General features: G+C 35.9%; 3 protein-coding genes across 6 annotated transcripts in view; 2 read left to right on the forward strand and 1 right to left on the reverse strand.

The window, feature by feature from the left end:
- LOC21388880 overlaps window positions 1-19,738 on the forward strand; it is a 20,782-nt gene extending 1,044 nt beyond the window's left edge. For both annotated transcript variants that reach the window (XM_024168702.1, XM_024168703.1), the window contains exons 3-13: window positions 658-923; window positions 1,007-1,081; window positions 1,167-1,225; window positions 1,335-1,470; window positions 15,081-15,177; window positions 15,287-15,353; window positions 16,631-16,729; window positions 17,382-17,471; window positions 17,755-17,909; window positions 19,042-19,143; window positions 19,241-19,738. In XM_024168702.1, the coding sequence (XP_024024470.1) occupies window positions 677-923; window positions 1,007-1,081; window positions 1,167-1,225; window positions 1,335-1,470; window positions 15,081-15,177; window positions 15,287-15,353; window positions 16,631-16,729; window positions 17,382-17,471; window positions 17,755-17,909; window positions 19,042-19,143; window positions 19,241-19,388 (1,275 nt within the window). In that variant the 5' untranslated portion in view covers window positions 658-676 and the 3' untranslated portion in view covers window positions 19,389-19,738. The remainder of the gene's footprint in view (window positions 1-657; window positions 924-1,006; window positions 1,082-1,166; window positions 1,226-1,334; window positions 1,471-15,080; window positions 15,178-15,286; window positions 15,354-16,630; window positions 16,730-17,381; window positions 17,472-17,754; window positions 17,910-19,041; window positions 19,144-19,240) is intronic.
- On the forward strand, window positions 5,281-7,486 carry LOC21388879 (eukaryotic translation initiation factor 6-2). Of its 2 annotated transcripts, XM_024168704.1 has the most exons (8): window positions 5,281-5,430; window positions 5,709-5,782; window positions 5,944-6,040; window positions 6,139-6,224; window positions 6,328-6,372; window positions 6,482-6,612; window positions 6,722-6,832; window positions 6,921-7,486. In XM_024168704.1, the coding sequence occupies exons 2-8, from the start codon at window positions 5,773-5,775 to the stop codon at window positions 7,176-7,178; spliced, it is 738 nt and encodes a 245-aa protein (XP_024024472.1). In that variant the 5' UTR covers window positions 5,281-5,430; window positions 5,709-5,772; the 3' UTR covers window positions 7,179-7,486. The 2 variants fall into 2 exon arrangements, with proteins under 2 accessions (XP_024024472.1, XP_024024473.1); XM_024168705.1 differs by lacking the exons at window positions 5,281-5,430; window positions 5,709-5,782 and having other exon boundaries at window positions 5,934-6,040.
- A 3,667-nt stretch (window positions 19,739-23,405) lies between the features above and the next one.
- LOC21388881 (coiled-coil domain-containing protein 12) lies at window positions 23,406-27,261 on the reverse strand. Of its 2 annotated transcripts, none has more exons than XM_010102875.2 (5): window positions 27,129-27,261; window positions 26,763-26,927; window positions 25,575-25,707; window positions 25,326-25,440; window positions 23,406-23,844 (listed from the first exon to the last, which is right to left on the reverse strand). In XM_010102875.2, exons 2-5 carry the CDS (start codon window positions 26,918-26,920, stop codon window positions 23,798-23,800), a joined length of 453 nt encoding a protein of 150 aa, XP_010101177.1. In that variant the 5' UTR covers window positions 26,921-26,927; window positions 27,129-27,261; the 3' UTR covers window positions 23,406-23,797. The 2 variants fall into 2 exon arrangements, with proteins under 2 accessions (XP_010101177.1, XP_024024480.1); XM_024168712.1 differs by lacking the exon at window positions 23,406-23,844 and adding an exon at window positions 23,851-23,944 and having other exon boundaries at window positions 27,129-27,259.
- Between the last annotated feature and the right edge of the window lie 322 nt (window positions 27,262-27,583).

The raw sequence follows: 27,583 nt of genomic DNA on the forward strand, positions 1-27,583 counted from the left end.
ATATTTGAAAAATATTTTATAAAAAATTTTGGTTTGTTTTTTTTTTTTTTTTTTTTTTTTTTTTTGAAATTGAGAGAAGGGTTAAGGGAAAATCATTGTTAAGTATTATTTTATTGTAGTCCCCTTAAGGAGGGTTCTAGTAAGAGTCATTTGGAAAGTGCTCGTGAACCACCTACTAGTTGTGCTTTGTTGGTTGGCATTTAATTAGTCTATATGCATTCATCACTCTTTATGTTCAATTTTCCTTGTTAGTCCCTTACTTTTTGAAATTGAGAGAAGGGTTAAGGGAAAATCATTGTTAAGTATTATTTTATTGTAGTCCCCTTAAGGAGGGTTCTAGTAAGAGTCATTTGGAAAGTGCTCGTGAACCACCTACTAGTTGTGCTTTGTTGGTTGGCATTTAATTAGTCTATATGCATTCATCACTCTTTATGTTCAATTTTCCTTGTTAGTCCCTTACTTTATTGTATGAATCATCAATGTCTTTGGTTCATATTTATGGAAAGCTACTACTTGCGTGGTCTTCTGAAAATACCATCGTTTCATGTGAGAGAGAGGGATGTACAAAGTGCTGAGAAACATATACATGCGTGTATGCATATTACAAAAGTTCAATTCTTTGGATGCTGATTGTCTAATTTGCATTTGGGTTGACAGTTTCTGGGAGTCACAGGATATGGGATGCATTTTTTCAACACCGAAGGATACAGGAGGAAACAGGAGAAGACCAGGAAACATTGGAGATGTTTCTGTCTATGTTCCTGGTCTAAGGATTCCGAAACCTGTTGATTTCTCTCAATCACTTGGTGATCGCTTATCCAAGAGTTTAGTGGAACGCTTATCTGCTTTAAGAACTCGTATAGTAGTAATGGCTGGCCAAGAGGGTCCGACAATTACAAGAACGAGGAGAAAAACCCAACATGGTCTGTTGTAGACAAGGCTTGTTGTTCTTTCAGTTACATGTGAATCCAGATTTTAATATACATCAAATTAATTCTTTCTTCAGGTGGTTCAACGTTAGCTGATCTTCAGCAGGCTCTTGAAGATTATTTGCCTGTTCTTCTGGGGCTAGTGAAAGATGGTAAATGATGTTTCTAATGTTACTTCTTGAAAATGTGTCTGCTGCTATTTTGGATAAATCCTGACCTTAATTTTTATCCGTCAAGGAAGCCAGCTACAGCACGAGGTACAGTTTGTATGGATAAATCAGGAGGATGAGGCAGAGGTGCGAATGTTCGACCAGTCTTATGATCTCTTATGTAGAGGAAAATGTTGTTAAGAGCTTTTACTTCACTGTTTTCTCAATGGAATTAATTTGAAGAATAATTTTGCAGGAAACAGCCATATCTAATGCTTGGTATGAGGTATTGTCAGTTTTACATTTGATGGCAATGCTGTCACTATCACAGGCCAACTTATTACTTCTTCCTAGAACATCTGCTGATGGTTATCAGCCAAAAGTATCAGAAGGTACGTGCTACTGGATGAGATTACATCGGTCCCCTCTTTCTTTTTCTTTCTTTTATGCTGGAAAGAAATGGTTCTGCTGCAGATTTTTGAATGTTTAAGTTTGAGCATTAGTGGTTATATTTGGTCCACACTCCACACTTTGTTTGAGAAATTTGTGAGACTTACTAGCAGCACGTTGCTTTAAACTCTATTTTGAATGTGTAACCTTTAAGCCAGACGAGCTTTTTCACTGTTTACTTATCAAATAAATACAAGTAATCGGTCCCAAAGGACAAACAAAAAGTAGTTAGCCACTTGACAGGTTTGGAGCCTTTGATATCAAGTATCTATCTGAATATGTGTACACAGACATAGCCAATAGACAAAAATGGATATGTTTGTGTATATGTAATACATGTTGCTTTTCGAATATCACTTCCGCAACATGTTGTTAAATGACAAGTCTTGAAAGCAGATTTGAAAGCAAATATTCTGCTATATTATTGAATGTTGCGGAAATACAAATAAATAGACAGCCAAGGTTAGTTGGCTTATCCGAATAAAAAGGAAAGAAAATCTCCTAATAAAGTGACTGATTTGAATTTAATATTCAAATAAGATTTTATTGACTAATTGCTAATCCTAACCAACCGGGATAATCAATAGGAGAAGATAAGAGAAGATTTGAATATCCAAATCTTCCAAACTGATTTATCCTAATAAAATCCGATTAGACCATTCTACCCTAATATGCCGACACTCCCCCTCAAGCTTGGACGTAAATGTCTATGAGTCCAAGCTTGCTTGCTAATTCTTCAAACGCTGGTCCATGCAGTCCTTTAGTTAGAATATCAGCCACTTGTTGCTTCGTAGGAACGTATCCAACACTGATTATCCCACTCTCAATTTTTTCTGTGATAAAATGCCTATCCACCTCCACATGTTTAGTTCTGTCATGATGGACTGGATTGTGTGCTATGCTAATCGTAGCCTTGTTGTCGCAATAAAGCTGCATAGGAAACTCACACTTAATTCTTAATTCTTCCAGTGGTCGTTTTATCCAAATTGCCTTACAAATCCCATGAGCCATAGCCCTATATTCAGCTTCAGCACTACTTCTTGCAACTACAGCCTGTTTTTTGCTATGCCAAGTCACCAGGTTTCCCCAAACCTGAGTACAATACTCGGATGTCGACCTCCTATCTTCTTCAGAACCTGCCCAATCTGCATCCGTGTAGATTTTCACCTTCCTATCCTCGTTCTTCCGGAAGAACAGTCCTCTCTCTGGATTCTTCTTGAGATATGTTAATATGCGTTAGACTATATCAAGATGTTTTTGGCGTGTTGTATGCATGTATTGGCTAACCACACTGACTGCAATGGCTATGTCTGGTCTTGTGTGTGAGAGATAGATCAATCTTCCAACAAGTCTTTGATATCTACTTATGTCTACCAGATCTCCATCACCTGAATTCTTCCTTCCTCTTGGTTCAATAGGAGAGTCTATGGGCTTGCAACCCAGCACTCCTGTCTCTTTTAATAAATCCATCGTATACTTCCTTTGTGATATGGAGATCCCCTTCTTACTCCTTGCAACCTCCATCCCTAGGAAATATTTCATGAATCCTAGGTCCTTGATCTTGAATTCCCTAGCCATAATCTTCTTAATTTCCTCCATCTCTTGGAAGTCATCTCTAGTCAATATTATGTCATCCACATACATGATCAAAACTGTAACCTTGTTGTTTGTGGAGTGCTTGACGAAGAGAGTATGATCTGATTGTCCTTGTGAGTATCCATGACCTTTGATTACTTTGGAGAATCTTTCAAACCAAGCCCTAGGTGATTGCTTCAAACCGTATAAAGACTTCTTCAGCTTACACACTATATTGTCCCGTTTGCCCTTATAGAAACCAGGTGGGAGACTCATATATACTTCTTCTTCTAGCTCTCCATTCAGAAAAGTATTCTTCACATCGAGTTGATAAAGAGGCCAATCCATATTTGCTGCTAAGGATGAGAGAACCCTAACAGTGTTGAGCTTTGCAACTGGAGCAAACGTTTCTGTGTAGTCTGTTCCGTAGGTTTGAGTGAAACCCTTTGCTACCAATCGGGCTTTGTACTGCTCTACTGAACCATCTAGCTTTACTTTAACTGTGAACACCCACTTGCATCCCACCACTTTCTTGTCTTGTGGTAGTTCTACTAGGCTCCAAGTCTTATTTTTCTCAAGGGCATGCATCTCTTCTAGCACCGCAGTCTTCCATTCTGGGACAACTAGAGCTTCTTCAAATGTCCTGGGAATATCAAGTCTAGAAAGGTTTGTTGTGAAACCACGAAACGAGGGTGATAGATTATCATGACACAAATATGGAAATTGGGTGTTTTGTACATGTCCTAACACCTTTTCTTAGAGCAATGGGGTCATCTAGTCTATCATGGAGAGTTTCGGGATTACCTGAGGATGAAGGATTAGGACCCACCATAGGTTCGGATTCAGGGCAGTCCACAGCGCCTGTGAGTTGTTTATTTCCTTGAAAATTTTTCCTCCGAGAGTAGACTTGAGAGATAATTACACTATATTGGCAAAATTACAAAATTTCATATCTTGAGTTGAAATTTAGCAAAAATTTCAGAATATTATAAATATAACAAAAAAGACATAGTCATTATCATAATAATATCAGATTTAATACTATATAATGATATAATCATATTTTAATGATATCAAAATTTTACTATTCTTATAATATTTTGAATGATTAAATAGTCATTATCATAATGATATCTGATTTTATACTATATAATGAAATAGTAATTATTTTAATGATATTAAAATTTTGCTATTCTTGTAATATTTTATTGCTAAATTAAAACTTTGATATTCAAATCTAAAACCAATTACTATGGTCGAATCCTTTAGTGGACGAAAAGTTTCATCGGTTTCTCCTTCCACAATCCATTAGGGAAAATGTTTTTATTTTTTTGTTTTTACTGAAGGAGAAAGGAATTCAGTGTGATGCTTTTATTTGTAATCGCTATGGCATTGTTCATTTCCGCCTTGTTTGGCAGAGTGGTTTTTGAATAAAAAATTTAAGAAAATATAACTCGAGTTATAATTTTATTTGAGTTCATGTTCTTTTAAGTTTGAATTCGAGTTTGGAACTAAAACTCAAATTCAAGTTTTCCATTCAACTCGAGTTCAGAAACTCAAACTCAAGTTAATGAATAATATTTTTTCTATTCTTAAAAATGATATAACTTTTTCGTTTTAATTCTGATTGAGATGATTTTTTTTCTATGCGTTAACAATGAAAAAACGAATAAAATTAGACCCATATACCCTATTAAAATTTTTCATCAGCATTGAGTTTTTATTAAAATATTATCTAAATACAAATTCAAGTTTTAACTTACTCAAACACAAACTCAAAAAAGATTATTATCTCAAACCATAACTCAAATGTACACAACTAAACACAAACTCAAATTACAACTTCAATTCAAGTTATAACTCAAATTCAACTCAAAATCTACACTCAAGTTACCTAACTCAAAAATATCAAAAGAACAAGCCCTTCACAACTCAAGTCATAACTCAATTTTTATGGTTATAATGTTTTCTCTAATAAAAATTTAAATTTAATTCTTTTACTACACTATTTTTTTCTCACATACACAACTTAAATTATAACTTAAACACGACTAAAAAACATAACTCATATAAGCAAACTAAATAGACATAAAAATATTTTAAAAAAAAAATCAATATATTAAAAATGAAGACAAAGACACTTCAAAAAAAAAAAAAAAAAGAGAGAGAAAAGACCCGGAATCAAAAAAAAAAAAAAAAAAAACCCTAACCAAAAACAGTTGCCGTCATCTTATCTTCTTCTACAACTCTGAGTCTCGACTTCCCCATCTCCTCTCACTCGGATAAGCAGCGGCGCTCCGGCCGTCCGGCGACCTCCCCTCTGTCAGGTTTTTTCTTATCTTGGACCTCTGTTTTGTCTTTTTCTATAGAATTGCTTGAAGTCTCACCAGCCCCTTCAATAATAATAATAATAATAATAATATTAACAATAACAATTCCAATAAAAACAAATAAATAAATAGAAGGGACTAATCAATCTCACAGCACAGCGCGGCACAAAAATTGTCAAACCCTATTTATACTAGAAGACGCCTCTATGATCTTAAACCCTAAAATTGAAACCCTCTTCCTTTTGCTTTCTTCCTCTTACTTGCGCAACAAACAGGAACGCTCTTTCTCACTACAATCCCTAAGTCGGTGGTCTTCCTTGCAAATTGCCATCAACAATCATGGCGACTCGTGAGTTGTCTTCTTCTCCTCTTTTTTGTTCCTTTTGAAATAATTATAATGATTTTGTGTTTAGTTTAGTTTTGTTTTGTTTATATTGGTCGGATTAATAAGAAGAAGATTGAAACAAATATGATGATGGTGGTGATGATGATAATGATTGATGGTATCAGGGCTGCAATTTGAGAACTCGTGCGAAGTTGGAGTGTTTTCGAAGCTCTCGAACGCTTATTGTTTGGTCGCCATTGGTGGTTCTGAAAACTTCTACAGGTTGGTTTGTTTTTTGTTTCTTTGTGTAATCAGCCTTTCTTCTTTTGTTTTTATTAGTTTTAATTTTGAGAATGAATGAATGAATGAATTTGGTGCAGCACATTCGAATCGGAGTTGGCTGATCACATTCCGGTTGTTAAGACCTCCATCGGCGGCACTCGTATCATTGGTCGCCTTTGTGCCGGTACTACCACTACTTTTTTCTTGTGATTATCTTCTTCTTTTCAATTTAATCTTTTCTATGTTTGATTGTTTTCTCTCTAAATCTCTTTTGTTTGTATTTTCAGGAAACAAAAAGGGTCTTCTCTTGCCCCACACTACTACCGACCAAGGTACTCTTATGTTTTCTATCTTATGTTTTCCATGTTTTTCTTTTTCATTTGTACTGTTATATTAAGTTACTAGTACTAATACTACTACTACTATTACTACTAATATCAGAGCTTCAGCACCTGAGAAACAGTCTTCCTGATGAAGTAGTAGTTCAGCGCATTGAAGAGAGACTTTCTGCTCTTGGTAATTGCATTGCTTGCAATGACTATGTTGCTCTCACCCACACCGATCTCGATAGGGTCTCTCTCTCTCTCTCTCCCCTTATTTTCTCTGTTGTCTTTAACTTTTATACCATTCATCTTTCAACACTAACACAGCTCTTCTTTCTTCCCTTTCAATTTTCATCAGGAAACTGAAGAAATGATTGCGGATGTTCTCGGAGTTGAAGTTTTTAGGCAGACAATTGCTGGAAATATTCTTGTTGGCAGTTACTGTTCCTTCTCCAACAAGGGTGGCCTGGTAATTACTTATCACAAACAAACATTATGCTTTTCGTTTCCTTGCGTGGCTGGCGCGTTTATTTTTCTAATTAAAATGTTGGACGCAGGTTCACCCTCACACCTCTGTTGAAGACTTGGATGAACTTTCAACGCTTCTTCAGGTACCTTTGGTAGCCGGGACTGTCAACCGGGGTAGTGAAGTCATAGCTGCAGGCATCACGGTGAATGACTGGACGGCATTCTGTGGCTCAGACACCACTGCAACTGAACTCTCAGTTATTGAGAACGTCTTCAAGTTGAGGGAAGCTCAGCCTAGTGCCATCGTTGATGAGATGAGAAAATCTTTGATTGATACTGTTGTCTGAATGCTAATTTCGTGCTCGCTACCTTATTATTTGTTTGATGACGATAGTTCTAAAGCACTTGATTATTACTTTTCAGTTTCGCTTCAAAGCTGCTTTGGGTTTTCTGGTTCATAACAACTTTTTATTCCTGTTTAAATGCGACTCTGTAAACCAATGGCCTAAGTGATCTTCAGCAATGTGGTCATGGGCTAATTGGGTGTCTATGATGGGTGTAATATATGGTGCGCATTAGAGAAAGCTGTAAGAATATTACTGTGACATGTTATTATGTTCCGGGGTTATATTATTGTGATTGCTTCGACTCTTAAGACAGAGAAAGCTCTAATGTTAAATATCTACTACTGGATGAGATTACATCGGTCCCCTCTTTCTTTTTCTTTCTTTTATGCTGGAAAGAAATGGTTCTGCTGCAGATTTTTGAATGTTTAAGTTTGAGCATTAGTGGTTATATTTGGTCCACACTCCACACTTTGTTTGAGAAATTTGTGAGACTTACTAGCAGCACGTTGCTTTAAACTCTATTTTGAATGTGTAACCTTTAAGCCAGACGAGCTTTTTCACTGTTTACTTATCAAATAAATACAAGTAATCGGTCCCAAAGGACAAACAAAAAGTAGTTAGCCACTTGACAGGTTTGGAGCCTTTGATATCAAGTATCTATCTGAATATGTGTACACAGACATAGCCAATAGACAAAAATGGATATGTTTGTGTATATGTAATACATGTTGCTTTTCGAATATCACTTCCGCAACATGTTGTTAAATGACAAGTCTTGAAAGCAGATTTGAAAGCAAATATTCTGCTATATTATTGAATGTTGCGGAAATACAAATAAATAGACAGCCAAGGTTAGTTGGCTTATCCGAATAAAAAGGAAAGAAAATCTCCTAATAAAGTGACTGATTTGAATTTAATATTCAAATAAGATTTTATTGACTAATTGCTAATCCTAACCAACCGGGATAATCAATAGGAGAAGATAAGAGAAGATTTGAATATCCAAATCTTCCAAACTGATTTATCCTAATAAAATCCGATTAGACCATTCTACCCTAATATGCCGACACTCCCCCTCAAGCTTGGACGTAAATGTCTATGAGTCCAAGCTTGCTTGCTAATTCTTCAAACGCTGGTCCATGCAGTCCTTTAGTTAGAATATCAGCCACTTGTTGCTTCGTAGGAACGTATCCAACACTGATTATCCCACTCTCAATTTTTTCTGTGATAAAATGCCTATCCACCTCCACATGTTTAGTTCTGTCATGATGGACTGGATTGTGTGCTATGCTAATCGTAGCCTTGTTGTCGCAATAAAGCTGCATAGGAAACTCACACTTAATTCTTAATTCTTCCAGTGGTCGTTTTATCCAAATTGCCTTACAAATCCCATGAGCCATAGCCCTATATTCAGCTTCAGCACTACTTCTTGCAACTACAGCCTGTTTTTTGCTATGCCAAGTCACCAGGTTTCCCCAAACCTGAGTACAATACTCGGATGTCGACCTCCTATCTTCTTCAGAACCTGCCCAATCTGCATCCGTGTAGATTTTCACCTTCCTATCCTCGTTCTTCCGGAAGAACAGTCCTCTCTCTGGATTCTTCTTGAGATATGTTAATATGCGTTAGACTATATCAAGATGTTTTTGGCGTGTTGTATGCATGTATTGGCTAACCACACTGACTGCAATGGCTATGTCTGGTCTTGTGTGTGAGAGATAGATCAATCTTCCAACAAGTCTTTGATATCTACTTATGTCTACCAGATCTCCATCACCTGAATTCTTCCTTCCTCTTGGTTCAATAGGAGAGTCTATGGGCTTGCAACCCAGCACTCCTGTCTCTTTTAATAAATCCATCGTATACTTCCTTTGTGATATGGAGATCCCCTTCTTACTCCTTGCAACCTCCATCCCTAGGAAATATTTCATGAATCCTAGGTCCTTGATCTTGAATTCCCTAGCCATAATCTTCTTAATTTCCTCCATCTCTTGGAAGTCATCTCTAGTCAATATTATGTCATCCACATACATGATCAAAACTGTAACCTTGTTGTTTGTGGAGTGCTTGACGAAGAGAGTATGATCTGATTGTCCTTGTGAGTATCCATGACCTTTGATTACTTTGGAGAATCTTTCAAACCAAGCCCTAGGTGATTGCTTCAAACCGTATAAAGACTTCTTCAGCTTACACACTATATTGTCCCGTTTGCCCTTATAGAAACCAGGTGGGAGACTCATATATACTTCTTCTTCTAGCTCTCCATTCAGAAAAGTATTCTTCACATCGAGTTGATAAAGAGGCCAATCCATATTTGCTGCTAAGGATGAGAGAACCCTAACAGTGTTGAGCTTTGCAACTGGAGCAAACGTTTCTGTGTAGTCTGTTCCGTAGGTTTGAGTGAAACCCTTTGCTACCAATCGGGCTTTGTACTGCTCTACTGAACCATCTAGCTTTACTTTAACTGTGAACACCCACTTGCATCCCACCACTTTCTTGTCTTGTGGTAGTTCTACTAGGCTCCAAGTCTTATTTTTCTCAAGGGCATGCATCTCTTCTAGCACCGCAGTCTTCCATTCTGGGACAACTAGAGCTTCTTCAAATGTCCTGGGAATATCAAGTCTAGAAAGGTTTGTTGTGAAACCACGAAACGAGGGTGATAGATTATCATGACACAAATATGGAAATTGGGTGTTTTGTACATGTCCTAACACCTTTTCTTAGAGCAATGGGGTCATCTAGTCTATCATGGAGAGTTTCGGGATTACCTGAGGATGAAGGATTAGGACCCACCATAGGTTTGGATTCAGGGCAGTCCACAGTGTCTGTGAGTTGTTTATTTCCTTGAAATTTTCTCCTCCGAGAGTAGACTTGCAGTTTTGGAGGTGGTTGTGGATTTGGCAACAAAGGTGGCTGCGGAACTGGCTGGGACGACTGATGTGGCTGTAAGGACAACTATGAAGGTGGCTGAGAATCTTCCAGTTCAGTTTCAGTTTGGACTGGAACTGGAATATCGACAATGGGGGCTGACTGTGGGGTCAAGGCTTCTTCAACTGTGGCTGTGACATCCCATTCCCACACATAAGCTTCTTTATCATTACTCTCCCCTTGAAGTGAAGTGTGGGAATAAAAAGGTATTTCTTCAAAAAAAAAAAAGTAACATCTTGGGTAACAAAGGTTTTTTTTTGTTTGTGGGCAGAAACAACGATACCCCTTTTTTGTTGGAGAATATCCAAGGAAAATGGTTTTTATGGCTCGGGGGTTGAGTTTGGAGCGATGTTGGGAATGGACATGGACAAACGCAGTACAACCAAAGGTTTTAAGGGGAAGGTTGTTTGTGAGGATATTGGAGTGTGGGACTTGAGTTGTAAGGACAGACAATGGGGTTTGAAATTTTAGGGGGCGGCTGGGTAGTCTATTAATGAGAAAGGATGCGGTTAAAATGGCATCACCCCACAAATATTTGGGTACGTTCATAGTGAGCATAAGGGCATGGGCCACTTCCAACAGATGTCCATTCTTTCTTTCTGAAGTTCCATTTTGCTGTGGTGTTTCAGTACAAGAACTTTGGTGAATGATTCCATGTTGATCAAGATAATTACCCAAAGTGGACTGGAAGAATTCACCGCCATTATCAGTTCTTAGAACCGAAATCTTTCTCTGAAATTGAGTTTGAACCATATTATGGAAGGTTTGAAAGATTTGGCTGGTTTCAAATATTTCCTTAAGCAAGTAAACCCAAGTCACCCGTGTATGGTCATCAATAAACGTGATAAACCATCGTTTGCCATTTAAGGTTGTTACCCTAGATGGGCCCCATATATCACTGTGAATCAAGGAGAAAGGCATAGAGGGTGCATATGGTTTTGGTGAGAAAGGTACACGCGTATGCTTCGCAAACTGACAAATATCACTAGTAAATGAAACAGTATCTTTATTCTTGAATAGGGCTGGTAACAAAAATTTCAAATAGGAAAAACTGGGGTGGCCAAGTCTATGATGCCACAACATTATTTCTTTATTACTAGAAACATAAATAAAAGACATTCCTGACACATGTGCTTGTCGACTCTCAGATTCTGAATTCTCAAGGAAATAAAGTCCTTCATAGGCTCTAGCACTGCCAATCATCTTCCCCAATGATAGGTCCTGAAATTGACACATAGAAGGGGAAAAATTAGCTACACAGTTATTGTCACGAGTGAGTTTACTAATGGACAGCAAATTACACTTTAATTCTGGAACAAGTAGGACGGAATGAAGAATAAGGTTTTTTGAGATTTGGATTGAACCTATTCCAGCAATAGTAGCTAGAGACCCATCGGCAATCTTAATTTTAGCAGTATTAGAATATTGAGTATAGGAAGAAAAGTGTTTGGAACAACCTGTCATGTGGTCAGAGGCACCGGAATCAATGATCCACGGTTCCTGGGCCTAAAGTAATGAGATTAAGGCTGAATGGTTACCATTATGTGTCGTGTGCACAACCCTACATTAGAAATTGGCTTAGATGGTGATGTGAGAAGACGATAGAGTTGCTCTAACTACTCCTTGTTCAGTGACATCAAAGATTCTGCAGGCTGTTGTTGTGTGGGAGCATCCATTCCATGCTTATCTTGAGAGGCTTGAAAGCCTCTTCCTTCATTCTGCTTCTGAGGGGTTTAGTTTGCTGGTTTCCCATGGATTTTCCAGCAAGTGTCTTTGGTGTGTCCAAATTGCTTACAATGATCACACCAAGGCCTATTTCTTCTTTGTTGGTTTTCGCTGTTGAATTATGGTCCTCGTGCGGCTAAGGCAGAGGCATCTGTGGTTGAGTTTCCAGCATCATTAGAAGTTGAGATCACAGCATCATTGGGGGTTCCTAGCATTAATTTCTTTCGGCTCTCTTCCTGCTTTACTTCTGAAAAAACCACACGAACATCTGGTAGGGGCTTCGTACTTAAGATCCTTCCACGAACATCATCTAAGGTTTTATGAGACCAAGCTAAAACTTGTAAACTCTATCTCTTTCTAGAATTTCCTTGTATCGCTTATGATCCTCGGCACAATGCCAAGCTGTTTCGTCAAGGATGTCCAGTTGCTGCCAATGGCGTGATAGAGTATTAAAGTATGCTGTTACGCTTAATTCTCCTTGGCAAAGATCGTTCAGAATTCCCTTGAGCCTAAAAATCTCTGAAGTGTTTTCCCTGTTGGAGTAACTCCGCTTCACTGCATCCCACATCTCTCTTGTTGTTTTGTAATACATGAAGTTTTGTCCCATCTTGGTATTCATGGAGTTGATCAGCCATGATCGAACCATGCTATTTTCTATTTTCCAAGTTTTAAACTTGGGATCCTTTTCATCCGGTTGTGCAGCATCGCCGATGAGGTAGTCTTCTTTTCCCTTTCCTTCGATGAACATCATTACGGAATGTGACCATTGGACGAAATTTTGTCCATTGAATTTATGACTCGTGATTTGCTGAAAGGAGGCTTCAAATCCATTGATCTGGATCAGATTGACAGCCCCTGAAGAGGCAGAGGTAACCTCAGATGATGAGGTTTCTTTCCCGCCGGCCATTCCGTATTTTGTCATTCCGGTTGGCAGAAAGAATTAAGGTCCAGAGAGTGGCTCTGATACCATGAAAGCAGATTTGAAAGCAAATATTCTGCTTATTATTGAATGATGCGGAAAGAAAATCTCCTAATAAAGTGACTGATTTGAATTTAATATTCAAATCAGATTTTATTGACTAATTGATAATCCTAACCAACCGGGATAATCAATAGGAGAAGATAAGAGAAGATTTGAATATCCAAAATCTTCCAAACTGATTTATCCTAATAAAATCCGATTAGACCATTCTACCCTAATATGCCGACAAGTCTAATATTTCTTAGGATGCATGAGAATGTATGAGAAGGGACTAGAACATGCCTATTTGTTACTCCTATAAATGACAAAAAGAGCATGTTGACAAATTGGTATGTAATTTTGATTGTCTTTTGTTGATGTCGAAATTCATCAACATCGGGGGAACCGAATCTCTACATTCAGAATCCAATATAAACAGATCAAACAACCATAAACATATAAAATGAATCAAACTAAAAAGAAAGACGCTAAGGTTTAGTGTGCTTTGGCTCAATGTAACCTACTTCCATTATGGTTGCTATGCTTTTCATTGAGTGTCTGGCATTACACACTCAGAACTGTCTCTTACACACTTTCTCAATATAGAATGTAAGTAATAAATGTAAATTGTTGTAGAAGAGTGAGATTCTGAATTCTTGCTCGGTCCTATCCTTCTCCTATTTATAGGAGTCTTCCGACATTGATAAATGTCGGACATGGTTCACCTCACGCCCTCCATCTCTGGATTCATAATTCACATTCTTCTCCTCATCTTGGGATCATGGTCTGATGCCTTGCTACTTAGGAACGTGTATGATGGCGGTTACGTGAGAGGTTTCTCTAGATAACTTGGGCGTCATGGGACGGTGACCAAGATCGGTTCTGGTGCTTCAAGTGTTAGGAAAAATAAGTTAAGTGTCAAAACTATAGTCACGCAGTTGTGGCTTGCATAGGGGAGGCAATCCTCGAGCACGCAAGGAAGGACATGGCCTTGCCAGCATGTCAAGGTGGGGACATGGCCTTGCTAACACGTTAAGGAGGGACATGGCATTGCTCGCATGTTGAGGAGGGAACATGGCAATGCTTGCAATTGAGGAGGGACATGGGCTTGCTTGCATGTTGAGCAGGGATATGGCCTTGCTTGCATGTTGAGCAGGGACATGGCCTTGCTAGCATGTGAGGTGGGACATGGCCTTGCTAGCACGTTGAGAAAGGACATGGCCTTACTCGCATGTTAAGAGGGACATGGCCTTGCTAGCATGTTAAGGATGGACATGGCCTTGCTAGCACGTCGAGGAGGGACAAGACCTTGTTAGCACGTTGAGGAAGGACATAGCCTTGCTTGCATGTTGAGGAAGGACTTCCCCTTAAAAGCCTTAACTAAAATTTCCAATTGTAGTATGTACTTACCCTTTGAAGTATTTGGGGGAAAAAAAAGGATGCTTACATTACCGATGATCATTAAAACCTCTCAAATGACTCTAAAACTTGGTACTTGAGCTATTTAGCTTCTATCTTGATGACATGGAGGGCTGACCTTGACTTATAAAAATTGATGCATAACATCCTGAAAGCTTAAGGTCCGAACGTATGTGCAGTTTGGTACATGCTAATAGTTCACCTAACTTGAACCTAGGAACCTACTGAAATGGATATATATGGAAACATAAAATCCGAATATTTTGTAAAAATATGGAAACGAAGACTGTATAAGAACTTTAAAAATACAGTTATAATGCCACATTTAAGACCATTAAGTTTAAGTTTTAGGAAACTTAACTATGCATATAAAGTTAACAAGCATAGCAAATACATTGGCAACTGAAATTCGTTTGCAGTTTTTTGGCTTGAAAGTAATTTCATGAATCATTCTAGATAGATACATATGGATATTTACGTATATAACGCAGTTTATCTTCAATAAAACTATTGTTTCGCTTTTCAAAGATAGGGTAGCAAGGATACTACATAATTGCTAGTATGGTTATAGTGCTTGCTACCTAGTATTATTAATAATGGTATTTGACGTGGTTGGTCAAGAATTATATATCAACAAACTATCATTTTGAATGGTGACATAATAGTTGAAGCCAAAGGAAAATAAAACCTTGAGGGATTTACTTCAGCAATTACAAACTTATTCTGACTGAGTGACCACTTTATGCTATTGGTCACTGCTGAGCTTAACTAATTTGCTTTTGTGCTTAGATCTTCATTTCTTTGAACACCATGTCTTCTTTTGTTTTTTATCCTACGACACATGCTCTAAACTTGTCCTTTTGCAACAGAGAACAGACGAGCATCCATTGATATTTTCTTGAAAGCGGCAGGATACCTGGATTGTGCTGTACGTCATGTACTTCCACAGTTGCCTTCTGAACTAAGGTTTGTTTAGATGGAAAACCTTCACAGTTACTACTGATTTGGTGTTATGTTTTCATTCTTTCATTCTTTGCACTATTACTCTGAATTTCTGAGCATGGCTTGATTGTAGGAGAAACCTACCAGTAGACTTAGCAGAAGGAGTTCTTCGAGCGCTTTGCTTACAAGCATTAGGACAGGTAGTAACCTTCTCTGGCAAGACTCAGCTAATGAAAGCTCCGTTTCTTTTTATGACCAGTTCATCTCCTGATGAAGGATCTTTAATAGTCGAAAGTGATATGCATATTTGCAAGATAAGACTAGTTTTTTCAAAGGAAAAGAAGCAAAGAAGCGTGGATTCTTTTGGAGGTCTTTTTTAATTATATATAGCAAGAGGAGCTAATTAGTGAACAATCTTAACAACGAACAGAAAAGACTTTAACATTGATACATTACTAATATGTATAAATATATGTTTTTCCCCCTCTTTTGGTGAATCCTAATAAGTTTAATCTCTTTAAGAACAAGCAGGTATTCGTATTTTCCAACTACAATCACGTTCCACTTATTTCTCCAAATGTTTAAAATTGGAGTTCAACGGGAAGCATATGGCTGATTGTTTTTGAAATCTTACAGTAATTTAAAAACTGCAAGGTCTTACTTGATCTCGCTGTAAGAAATTACTTCATTGATGTCTCAGAGATGCCCGGTGCCTGTTTTATATTAGTCTTTACTAGATTCAGATAATGCTGGTAGTTTAGTTTCCACAGGAAGAGGAAGAGAGGAAGGGAAGGTTATGCTCATGGTTGTCTTGTCTATAAATAATTTGAATTTATAGGTTTGCCACTGAAAAATGTGGGCGTATACTTGCTGTTTTAAAAATGCTTATTTTTGGGATATTTCTAGAATGAAAACTAGATTCAGCTTAAGAACATTTATGAAAGGCCAAATAAAACGAGAAATATCATTATATACATCGTATACTTAACATCGTGTTAAACCATCATTAGAGGTTCATGGTTTAGGCCATAGTGCTTTAAAGGTTTCTTTGTTTTGTAAATACTTATCAAAGCAATAGTTCTATTAGACTTAAAATTGATGAACATAGAACATTTGAAAGGCCAATACAAATTAGCAATGTCTGATGATTACTTGTGCGTTCTTAAGAACCTTTTGCTCTTTGATATTTGTTTTCCTTTCCCTTGCATATTGGAGTTTTGATTTCTTCTTCATATGTTCGTAGTGTTATTAGTAGTAAAACAATTAATGATTTTGCTTTTTATGCTTTAGATATGTGTGCTAGTTCCACCGTTTCTATTTAGCGAGATCAAGAATTATTTTCCTATTTGTGGTATACTCCAAAGGAACTATCTCTCGTATTGTGTAACAATTATATAGGGCCAAGCTGGAGTCCAGCATATTTGTGGATTTTTTTTTATAATAATTATTTATGAATTTTATTCTTAATCTGTCACAGGGTGTTGATATTCAACTTGGAATGGCAATTGATAGCACAAAAGCCACTCTTGCAGTGAAACGAAGGCTTGCATGTGAGATGGTCAAATATTGGCAGCAGGTATGGATGTTTCCGACTAAGATGTAAGAGTTTCATATGAAAATGTTTTCACATCACACTAGCGTGTAAAGAATTATTGACAAAGCCTCAATGTTTTGTGGAATGTAAAGATAATGATATAGTTCTTAGAGGGTGTTTCTAGGATTAAAAACAAATGTTTAATGGCTTTAGTTTATGCAGTAAAGATTTCTTATTCCAATGGTGGATGCCTTTAGTTTATGCTATAAAGAGTATGGAATAGAAATAAAAAATGTGAGATCAAAATGGAGGCTTGAATATTTCAAGTAACTAGTTTTTCATCAAGAGCCCGTTTTAAGATCCTATGCTTCACCCGTTCCAGGAAAAAAAAAAAAAGGAAATGACTATTTTTCCCTAACATAGGCTCTACTTTGTTATAAAATTCATCGTGCTTGGTAATGTTCATTCTTTTCCTTGTTGTATGGATTAGAATTGTTGTTCATGGTTTCTGATATGTCTAATTGTTGGCCTCAAGTGCAAAGGTTTTGCTTGTTCTATATCTGCAACTTAATAGTTTGATTTCTGCACTGCAGTGAATTGTAACTCATATCTTTATGTTACCTACACGAGAACAAGGGACATTTGATGATCCCGAAGCACGTGTTGCTTAAATTGTGGCATTTACTTTGTACAGGCTCAAGATAACATAATGAACCTTCCATTATCAAATGGTTGGGGAGAAAAGCATCGTCTTTTTGTGAAGTGGAAATACATCGAAGCAAAGGTGTGATATATTCTACATTTTGTGTTTCATTACTACATATTGATCTTCTCGCATATGCCATTTTCTTCAGATTCTTCATCTCGTTCTTATCATTAACTTTGATATCTATTGACAACATAGAAATTCTTTTGTAGTTGCATGCAATTGGACAAGACTAAGTAGCTTCTTTAGATACTAATTTATTCAACTAGGATCTTGTAATGATTATTGAAGTCTGTAGTATGCAACCTAAAGTATTACAAGGCTCTAATCTGTTTGCACTTTTTTCCATCGACTTAACCAGGCTGGAGCATATTATTATCATGGATTAATCCTTGATGAGGGAAACACAGAAAAATCTCATGGAATGGCTGTAGCTGCTCTGCAAGCAGCAGATGAGTATTTCAAAGAAAGTAAAAGGGCATGCGAAGCATTTAATGCAGCTCCTCCCTTGTCAAGGTGCGTTGTCCCCCACCACCCCCACAAATCCCCTGGTCTCTCTCTCTCTCTTTCTCATAGACACACACACACTCTCATCTGTGCTTGTAGATGGATAATCTGTCTGTTTGAATTGACACGTGATCTAAGTTAACAGTTACTAGAGCAGCAAAGTTCATGCTTAATCTTTAGGATATAGTGTTGACAATTCATACTAAAGATGCAAATGATAGACTTATAAATTGTGAAGCTTGGGGTAAGCAATGCTTCTTGACCATCGAAAAAGTTATTCTGAGAAATCAGCTCCCCTAATCTAAATTTTTCAGTCAATTGACTCGCCTCTATATAATTTCACGTCCCTTTTTCAATCTACTAGCTGCCCTTAAGATGCATGATTTTTAAATCTTCAAAGTTGCAACTGTAACTTTTGAAGTTTCCTTCTTTATGGAGGAGAAGATTTTTTTTATTGGGTTTTTTATTGGATATGGTAAGAAAGTCGCACTATGTTGCCGGATGCAGTAGTGTGTGCATATCTACTTGGGGATTGGAGCTATGGTTGCCAGACTTGGAATGTAGGCGTGGTGTTTTTCCTGCACCAACATTTCATATGAGTGGTCTGTTTGCTTTCTAGAAATTGATGTGAGGCCTCCATCATCTGTAACCTGTATATAGAGCGACTGTTTGGCTGATCTGTTATTGCAATCAACTTGGACACCAAGTATAAGTCCTATGAATACATAATGATATTGTTTTTAAGAGGCTGTATATTGCTTTTGTGTTTGTGGAAAATCAGAGAATAATTCTTCTTATTCACTTGTACAAAGGCACGGTTACATATATATATATATACACACACACTTAGGGTATCAATACATTTTAGGAGGTTGACCATTCTAGAATCAGGAAACTAACACATAAGGAAACTAACAGAAAAATTACAGCCTACTTTCCTATATTAGGAAAATTGGTATCTGCCTATTATTGATACAAATATTCTCATTCTATCTATGGGATATGAAATCCCGGATTTCCAACCGTGTTCATACTAAATTGTACGTGAAGGGTCACTTATCTCAGAGCTTGCATTTATTGTTTTAAGACTGAACTTGGTTCAATATCTAGTAAGGAAACTAATGTTTTTAGTTTGATGCAGAAATCCGCCACTTTGGGGAACCATGAAGTATCTATCTGAGAAAATTCCAAAAGATACTTCAAGCAAAGTACGGATAAACCGGGACCTTTACTCTCATGAAAAGTAAGTCTTGCTTGGTTAGAAATGGTTTCTATTGATCAATGAAAATAACCCCGACAGTGATGTAATTTACCCACGGTTATGAAAATCTTGACCGCAGAATCATGGAGACAGCACCAACACTGCCCGACTTTGCGTTGGCCTTGAAACCGGATGAGTACCAACTTCCTCCAGTAGACGCCTCTTGGAATCAAGAGCATACCAAGGGACAGACTGGCTTCAACCAGCTCAGGAATGATAAAAGATGAGACATACTTGATACATTTCGAGACTACAGAATTACAAAGACCAATCTAAAGTTTGGATGGTCATTCAAAGCAGGATGAAATGTTCATCGACTCTCAGAAGGTTTCTGTTCCCTTTCGACCCTTTTTTTCTCCACTCTTTTCCTTATAATAATTCATTTTTTAGCTCTCTTCTTCCCTTTTTCCTTGAGATTTTATAATGTACCTCTTAGCTTTGTAAAAGTTTCTGTTGTGTGTAATTGTAAATTGGCTTCTGTTGATGGGGGAAAAACGATTTCTTTGCCGATTCTTAATAATGTGCATTCATTTTTGGTTTATCATTAAAATAAATACCGTATTTCTTTTTTCATGAAGTGCCAGTAGTACATGTGCTATTTTTTCTCTTAGCTTTTATTTGGCAAGTTGTAAGTTTTCGATGAGATTTTTAATACTGCCCTATACAAATTCATGATTTATTCGAAAAAAAATTACCAATTGATAAGATTAGATAAGTTTTCTTTGTTGGTGCTGATTCCACTAGAGTTAATACATCAGAGCTCTGTACCAGTACAGTAATCTATTGATATGGCCCGTTCTACTATTATCCTTCCATAGCTTCCTACCAAGGAAGCAATTTTTTTTCTGGGGCGTTTCGTTGCTCCCGTTTCAGTGATTCTTTTTTTATTTTTATTTAAAAAAAAATTCTCCTTTTTTTTCTCTTCTTTCTTTTGTTTGACATTCTTATCTTTTTTGTCCTTTTATACATTTTTCTTTTTTTTGTCTTCCTCTTTTTCTTTTTTCATTCATATCATTTTTATCTTATTATACATTTTTCTTTCATTTCTCTAAATGAGATCTTAATAAATATGTTTTTTATTTTTACTACAAAATCTGGCACGCGTATGTGTACGGGTTCAACTAGTGTAATTGGTTCTTATTTCGTACATGAATTAGGATTAATTTTATGAATGCCCATTGGAGTATGCATTTTAGTTCAACACATTCGTGAACTTTAGAAAACGGTTTGTATCATCCTCTGAACTATATAAAATCGTTACACCCTTTCCGTCTATAATACAAATGAAAAGATGATAGATGATGTGACACTAATTGTAATTTCATAAATGTTCCATGAATTATTTATTGATTTTATGTCAATTTGACATTCAAACTATTGATTTTATGTCCCTCAGATTTTTAAAATCAATAATGTGAGGACATTTATGAAATTACATAGTTCAAGTAGTTTTTGAACAATTTTATATAATTTAGGGAGAAATGAATCATTTTCAAAAGTTGGAAGTCATATTAAAATAGCGTTCACAATTGCATTTCTAAAAGAATTAATTAGAAAAACTTCTCATAACTATAAATCTTGTAACATCTTGTCTCTCGACTTTCAAAATTTAACATTTGTGCCCTTTGAAAAACTAAAGTTAATAAAAATGCTCCTTTCGTAAGGATTTTAAATGAAAATAATAGTGTCATGCAAGTAGTAATGATTTCTAAGCATTTGGTGCACAATTACTATTCTACACAATCACCTATTCTTGTACTTCTCTTTAAAAAAATAAAAATAAAAAAAAATAAAAAACGAACTCAAGATTCTTTGTGCTCAAAATTAATCAAATATCAAACACGATCTAACTGAAAAAAATTTATTATGCCTCAAACTTAAAGAGGGATATACAACATGAATTAGAATTGAGAATTGAGAAAATTACTGAACTTATTTTAAAATGCATGGATCTCGATTTTCATTCTTTAGTTATTATTATTATTAATACCCTTTTAACTAATATAGTTATTTGACTAAAAAAGATATTAATCAAAAGTAGTAGTTAAAATCTAGACTTGTACACTCTAAAAAGTATTTATCTTTTTTCTCTATTGAAATTAATTTTATAAATGCCCATTAGATTATGTATGCTAATTCAATATACCCTCAAATTTTGGTTTGTTTTATCCCTTAAACTATATAAAATTGTTAACAAGATCCCATATCCCATGAACTATTAATTTTTTGTCAACTTTCCACCAAGACTATTAATTTTATGTTAACTTATCTTTCAATTTTTAAAATCACTAATTCAGAAACATTTATGAAATTACATAATTTAAGAGTGTTTTAAACAATTTTTTATAATTTAGCGGGCAAAAATGTTGAACGGCTCTACAGACTTACCGCTTATCAAACACATGGGGTAGCCCCATGCCCCTGTGGGACCTACATGGGCCCACGCCATGTGTCTGAGGAGTTGCGAACAATGCTCTTTAAACTTTAAGGAGAGAATGAATCATTTTCAAAATTTTGAGAGCTTATAAAAATAGAATTCACAGTTTAAGGAGCATTTATGACGTTGACATTATCCAGAAATTTGATACGTCGCACTATTTATTTAACAACCCATCTCCACTAGTTTTAAAATTATATGCAAGTTCTACATTTTATCTCCTTTGCAATCTTGGAGTAAAATTCCCATGTGAAAAAAAGGCAAAACTATGCTGTCATCCTCTTGTTTTACTTCTCTTATCAGAAAATTATTGAAGGTATTCTTAAAGTGTATGAGTATAAATTTATACATTTTATTTTTAATTAATATAATTATTTGACTATTTCTGCACTTATACATTTTAAAAGATATTTATCTTATTTTCCCTTTACTTAAATTACAAGGGATTTTTTATTTTATTTTTTGGCTAAATACAGAGAGAGCTTCTTGATCAAATTTGATATTTTATGTCAGCATTCCATAATTTTAATTTCACAAAAGTATCTGCTAAATCATGGTTGTTGATCTGAAATTTTTGAATCAAACTCTGAATGCGTGATTAGCGTTGCTTCGGCAAGATATTGGCTACTTCACTGTTCGAGATCAAGCTCCATGCTATTATTTCACTATTCAAAGATATCGTCTTATTTCTTGGCTGTGAGTTTTGGTTTGAAATGTACCAAAAAAAAAAAAGAAAAAGGGTATTAAGACTGAATGGATTTACATAGGATTAAAAAAAAAAGAGTTCTTAGAAAAACAAAAGAAAAAAAAAAAACCCCCGTTACAGGCAAGACAGTGCTAAATTGTTATTAAAATTTGAAACATCAAATTTCAGTAAATTATGGCCTTTTTTTATGAAAAAAAGTTTGGAGTGCGCATATGTGAGAGAGTTATCTGTTTGGGTGTGATCAGTGGAGGCACCATACGCTTAGAAGTTAGAAATGATTACATTGAGTGATAACTGCTTACACCAACAATTTAATTATTGTCGGCTAAAGTGACCGAGTTACAATCTATTTAGCAAGTAAAAAAAAAAAGCAAAAGAAAAAAAGAATTTCATTTGCAATCTCGTTAGTGTCATATGCTAACTTCAATGTGGGTTTGTGTCATCTGCGGAGGAGTGTTGCCAGATTAAATCTAAGTTGGCCGTGAGGTGTTTTCAGGCTCATCAGTCTACGTCTCAATCTACCTTTTGGAAGTTTTAGTTTGCTAGAGGAGTGAAGTCATCTTATGGTGTATGCGTCGAACTTTGTCGCCATTGTCGATGCGCGTTTGCCAACCACTCGTTTCTGTCGTTTTCTTTTGCTAGTGTTAAGGTTCTCACTCTACTATTTTGAGGCTCCTAATTTTTTTTAATATTTTATTTTTAATAACGGCGGTGGTTTTTACCTCGATTAGTTTGTGTTATTGTTTCATTTGTGTAGTGTTTCCTAGTTTTTTTTTTTTTGGGTAGATTTTTTTGAGGGGCTTTTTGTGTAGTCTTAATGCTATGAATTTCTCGACATCAGTTGATCAGACTTCTTTTATCAATTGTAGAGCATATGTTAAAAAGCCATGTATGTACTACGCTTTTTTGTGTACATTTTGTTCACCATTTGTCGAGCTGGATATACGTTAAAAAGCCATTCAAGTTTACTAATATTACATGTAATCTATCGATGCCATGTTTCCCGTAGTAAAGATTTTGTCACAATGGTACTTGTATTGCCTTTTCGTGCTTTGGAATATATTTCCATTTAAAAAATCCAATCACTAACTGAATTTGAAATAGGTAAAAAATCCATTATTTCAAACTTTTTCCCCCCTAAATGATCTAAATACCATTGTCGATGTGTATTCAAACAAACATGTTATTACAAACGCTATATCCAAACAATCCAGATTCATTTTTTTTTTCCCTTTTCAAAAAACGGAAAAGATTAAACTTAAAAGAGTTAATTTTAAAAAAAAAATGACATGTTCATACTGGAGTCCCACCACCATGGAGATCATGAGAATTACCACCAACTAAGCGATACACATGACACACAACTACACAGCTATTCTAAAAATGACTATGACTAGGTTCTTTCATTACACTTTAGCTTTTTTCAATTTCCTTTTACTTTTTTGTTTGAGGAATGGATCTAGCATCTAGCTCATTCTGGTTGCACAGGTTGACTAGTCTGGTGCATCTTCAGCCAATTCTTTCTGTTTTTCTTGTGCCTCTGCAGAAACCACAAATGAATAGTGGGTAAGTCGGCTGCAAATGGAGAGATCCAGACTATGACATTGTCAGCGCAAGGGCGCAGGCGTCGTTTCACAATACTATCAATATCAATAACTTTTCATTAAAATCTATAAGAGAGAAAAAATGGTAAGCTGCATGAGGGCTTGATCCGTGAAAACGTGTTATGACAAGATAAGATAATAAATATACATTGATGGTAAAAAAAATGAGATTTTTGTTGTCAAGGGTTGATTATCTATTTAGAATTGGATAATTTGGGAGTTTTGCATGACACTAATGTTCTTTTTTAGTCGCACAGAGGAGCTTTACTTAGTATTATATTGTTTAAATAAAAGAAGCCATGCAAATTTTCATCTCTGACAATTTCATTCGCTTATGTAAAAAGAAAGCAGTGAGTAACATAACAAAACCAAGTAAACCAATTTGGATATCTAGTAGATATATCAAGATGTTGATAGCCAACAACATATTCTCAACAATGTAAATCCTTGCTTCACAAAAACGATGGATCTTGTCTTTCATTTCGGCCTACCCTTGACCAAGGAAAAAAGCTTAACAGAAATGAATAATCACCACCCTCAAAGAATGGGATTTCGTTAACAAAATTAGCATACTTCCATAAACTCTTTCAATTCGTTCATTGGCGTGTTGTGCCTCCTAGTTTTTTAGTCTTTTTGATGTACGGAGAGTTTTTCCACATATAAAGGTTCAAGCTTGATTCTCCATTTTTTATAACATGCTACCTCTCATGTACGGAGAGGGATAACAATCATGAAGTACGAAGAACATCAACAAGGAGGATATGGGCAGTCCTCCAACTAAAGCAAGAAGAGAGAAACGATATCAAAAGATTCAATACTTAACCAAATCTGACAAATTGAATTACAAAAATCTTTGTCATTGGACAACCATATACTTACCAACCCAAAAGCTCAGGCAACATCCCAATGTATATATTTGTATAAATGTCCAAGTGTTTTATTTGCTACTAAGCCAAGTTGAAGACGAGAATTCGCTCACACGAAGAACACAAATCCAGTTTGTCTAAACTTCCTCTCAAATCAAATAATCTAAAAGATAGCAAAAAAGTACATTTCCACATCACTGCAGAAGTTTTCCCTAAATCAAAACCAATAGGCTAATCATCAGAGAAAAACCAGGGTAGGAAAGTCTAGATTCTTTGAACAATACTCCAAAAATTGAGTGAGAGAACCATGAAAGAAAATATGATCAATCAATTTATCACTAGCTCAACAAGAAGTACAAAAGGAACAGGCCAGAGCCAAGTGCAATCTTTTCTGTTGCTCATGTCACAAGTATTAAGTATTAAAAGTTATATTTTAAAGTCACCTTCGAGTCATTTAAATTAATATAGCGTTTTAATAATGTCTGCATCATAGCTATTAAAGGTTGAGCATCCTAGGTGAAAACATTACTAAAAAAACGATAAGCACGTACCCATGAGTTTATAAATTGCCTTCTGAGTTCGTCTTTCCAGCTTATCAAACTTTTTCTGCACATCCCTCCTGAGGTCCCAGTTTGGTTTCTTAGGAGCTATATTTACGAATGGATCCTGAACAATTAACCATATTCAGAGCACATAGAGATGTAGCATAACAGACGCACCTGTTATCACACACGCTTATGCATGTGCACACATGCACACTCACAAGAAAGTCAGGTATTATAATGGCAAAAATTGAGTACCTCTTCCTTCCCTGATGGTGGAGGCATTGCTGCAACAGGGTCTTCGAACTTTGGTAGAACTGGAGGAGCAACCTTTCCCTCTTGAAGATGCTCATCATGAGGAACATAATTTCGAAATTTCATGTTAGGATTCCTGTAACAAATTAACCAGGACAAAGGCAGCTTGTTAGTGTAGCACAAACAAAGGGGGAAAAAAAAAGATAAACACCTTTCTCCATTTGTGCGCATATAATCATTACTCATAAAATGTCTATCAACATTAGCCACGCCTTTAACCTAAGAAGATTTTCCAAATGAAAAAAAAAAAAAAAAACCTCTAACCAGATTTGTTTCTCACAGGCACACAATATGAAGTGAAGTGAAAGCTACCTGCAAGAGTTAGTGAGTAGCTAAACAGTGAGCATTTCATTTGCTGTAAGATATAGCAAATGATAAATACGCAACACGGGTCATGATATGAACTATTAATACAGAAAATACAAGCAATATCACTAATAAGAGTTAAGGCAAAGAAGTGTTATTAATAAGAGGTAATGCAAGAAATTGATCCTTCACTGTGCTTTAATTCTGAATACGTTCTTTTAACTTACACATGCATTCTTCTTTTCTCTTATGACATACTATTTTGTAAAAGATAACACCCAATAAAATCCAAGTATGCCAATTGCATGAAATAATTAGTAACACTTTCGTTTTCCCTGCCAAGAGAAGGAATCCTAGCATTTTAGTTTTACAGAACATTTTTGTCCTCATGCTTCAATCTTTGTAATTACAAGTCCTATAACATAGAAGCTAGTAACTTAAAAAATAAAGGTTACAAAACAGATCTGTTCCTTTATATAATAAGTTCTAAACAAGTCCCTTCTGGTGCTGTGTTCATATACGCACAAAAAAATTCATTTTTTTTCCTTTACTTTTTCTTTCCCGTTCCCTTTTCTTAGAGGCTATTAAATCAATGTTGAGTCAACAATCATCAAGAGGGGCACCACCAATCATCAAGAAACTTGACTTTGAGAAAGAAGGGAGCGTGCTAGCTTACTAATAATATAGGCCTTTTTTCAGCTTCACAAGAATGAAGAAAAGTGGGACAAGCATGACACTATGGGTATATTCACGGATTTAAAAAACAGAGAGCATGCAAATAGGTTATGAAGAAATGGAAACACAAGAAGAGAAGGGTATACTCACGTTTCTTCCCTAGAATCATTGTCATTATTTTTCTTATCCTCAACTTGCACAGAATCCTCATCCGGGGTGTTCAACAGTCCTTGTGCAGCTTTTAGAGCTTTCAGCCTCTCACGACGTGCTGCAACAGCTTGGTCAATTGAATCATCTTCAGTAGCCATCGCTCACCTACTTACAAGAAAAAAAAACATTAGATGACTATGTGGTCAGATACATTAGATGACTATGTGATCAGATACCTAACGCGAAGAATATCTCCTATCTACTATTACGAGGGTATAAGAACATCTCTAAAGTTCTAACAAGATAGTAGCAACATATCATAATTCATAACTAGTATCTAAAACTAGACGATATTAGACACATTACCAAGATGAACTCAGGTCTCCTTTTAAGAGTTGACGGTAGTACGTTTTTAGGTGGTTTAGAGGAAGAATCCTCACTTGACTATGTCTCCTACCTAGTGTGGCCGATTTACAGCAAATAAATCTAATCACAACAATATCAACATTCCAAAAATAGTAAAATAATCAACAAAAAAAATCCCAAATAGCTGAATACACAAACTAATCAAAATAGAAATTTTCACCAATATCAACCAAAAATCACAATAGCAATTTCAATAATTGAACAAATTCCAAAAACATCAATCAAATATCAGCAAATTCCACAATAAAACGAATTTCATAAACTAATTTATATTTCATAAATTAAACTTCGGATAATAATTTCAAAAACCACCCAACTTCAAGTTCAAACAAAAAATGACAAACACGCTTGAAGCTCTTTCCATTCTTATGGTCAACGACCGCAAGCTCGGGCGA

This window comes from Morus notabilis, unplaced genomic scaffold, assembly GCF_000414095.1.
Source record: "Morus notabilis unplaced genomic scaffold, ASM41409v2 Scaffold1181, whole genome shotgun sequence".
In the NCBI taxonomy this organism is placed as follows: Eukaryota; Viridiplantae; Streptophyta; class Magnoliopsida; order Rosales; family Moraceae; genus Morus; species Morus notabilis.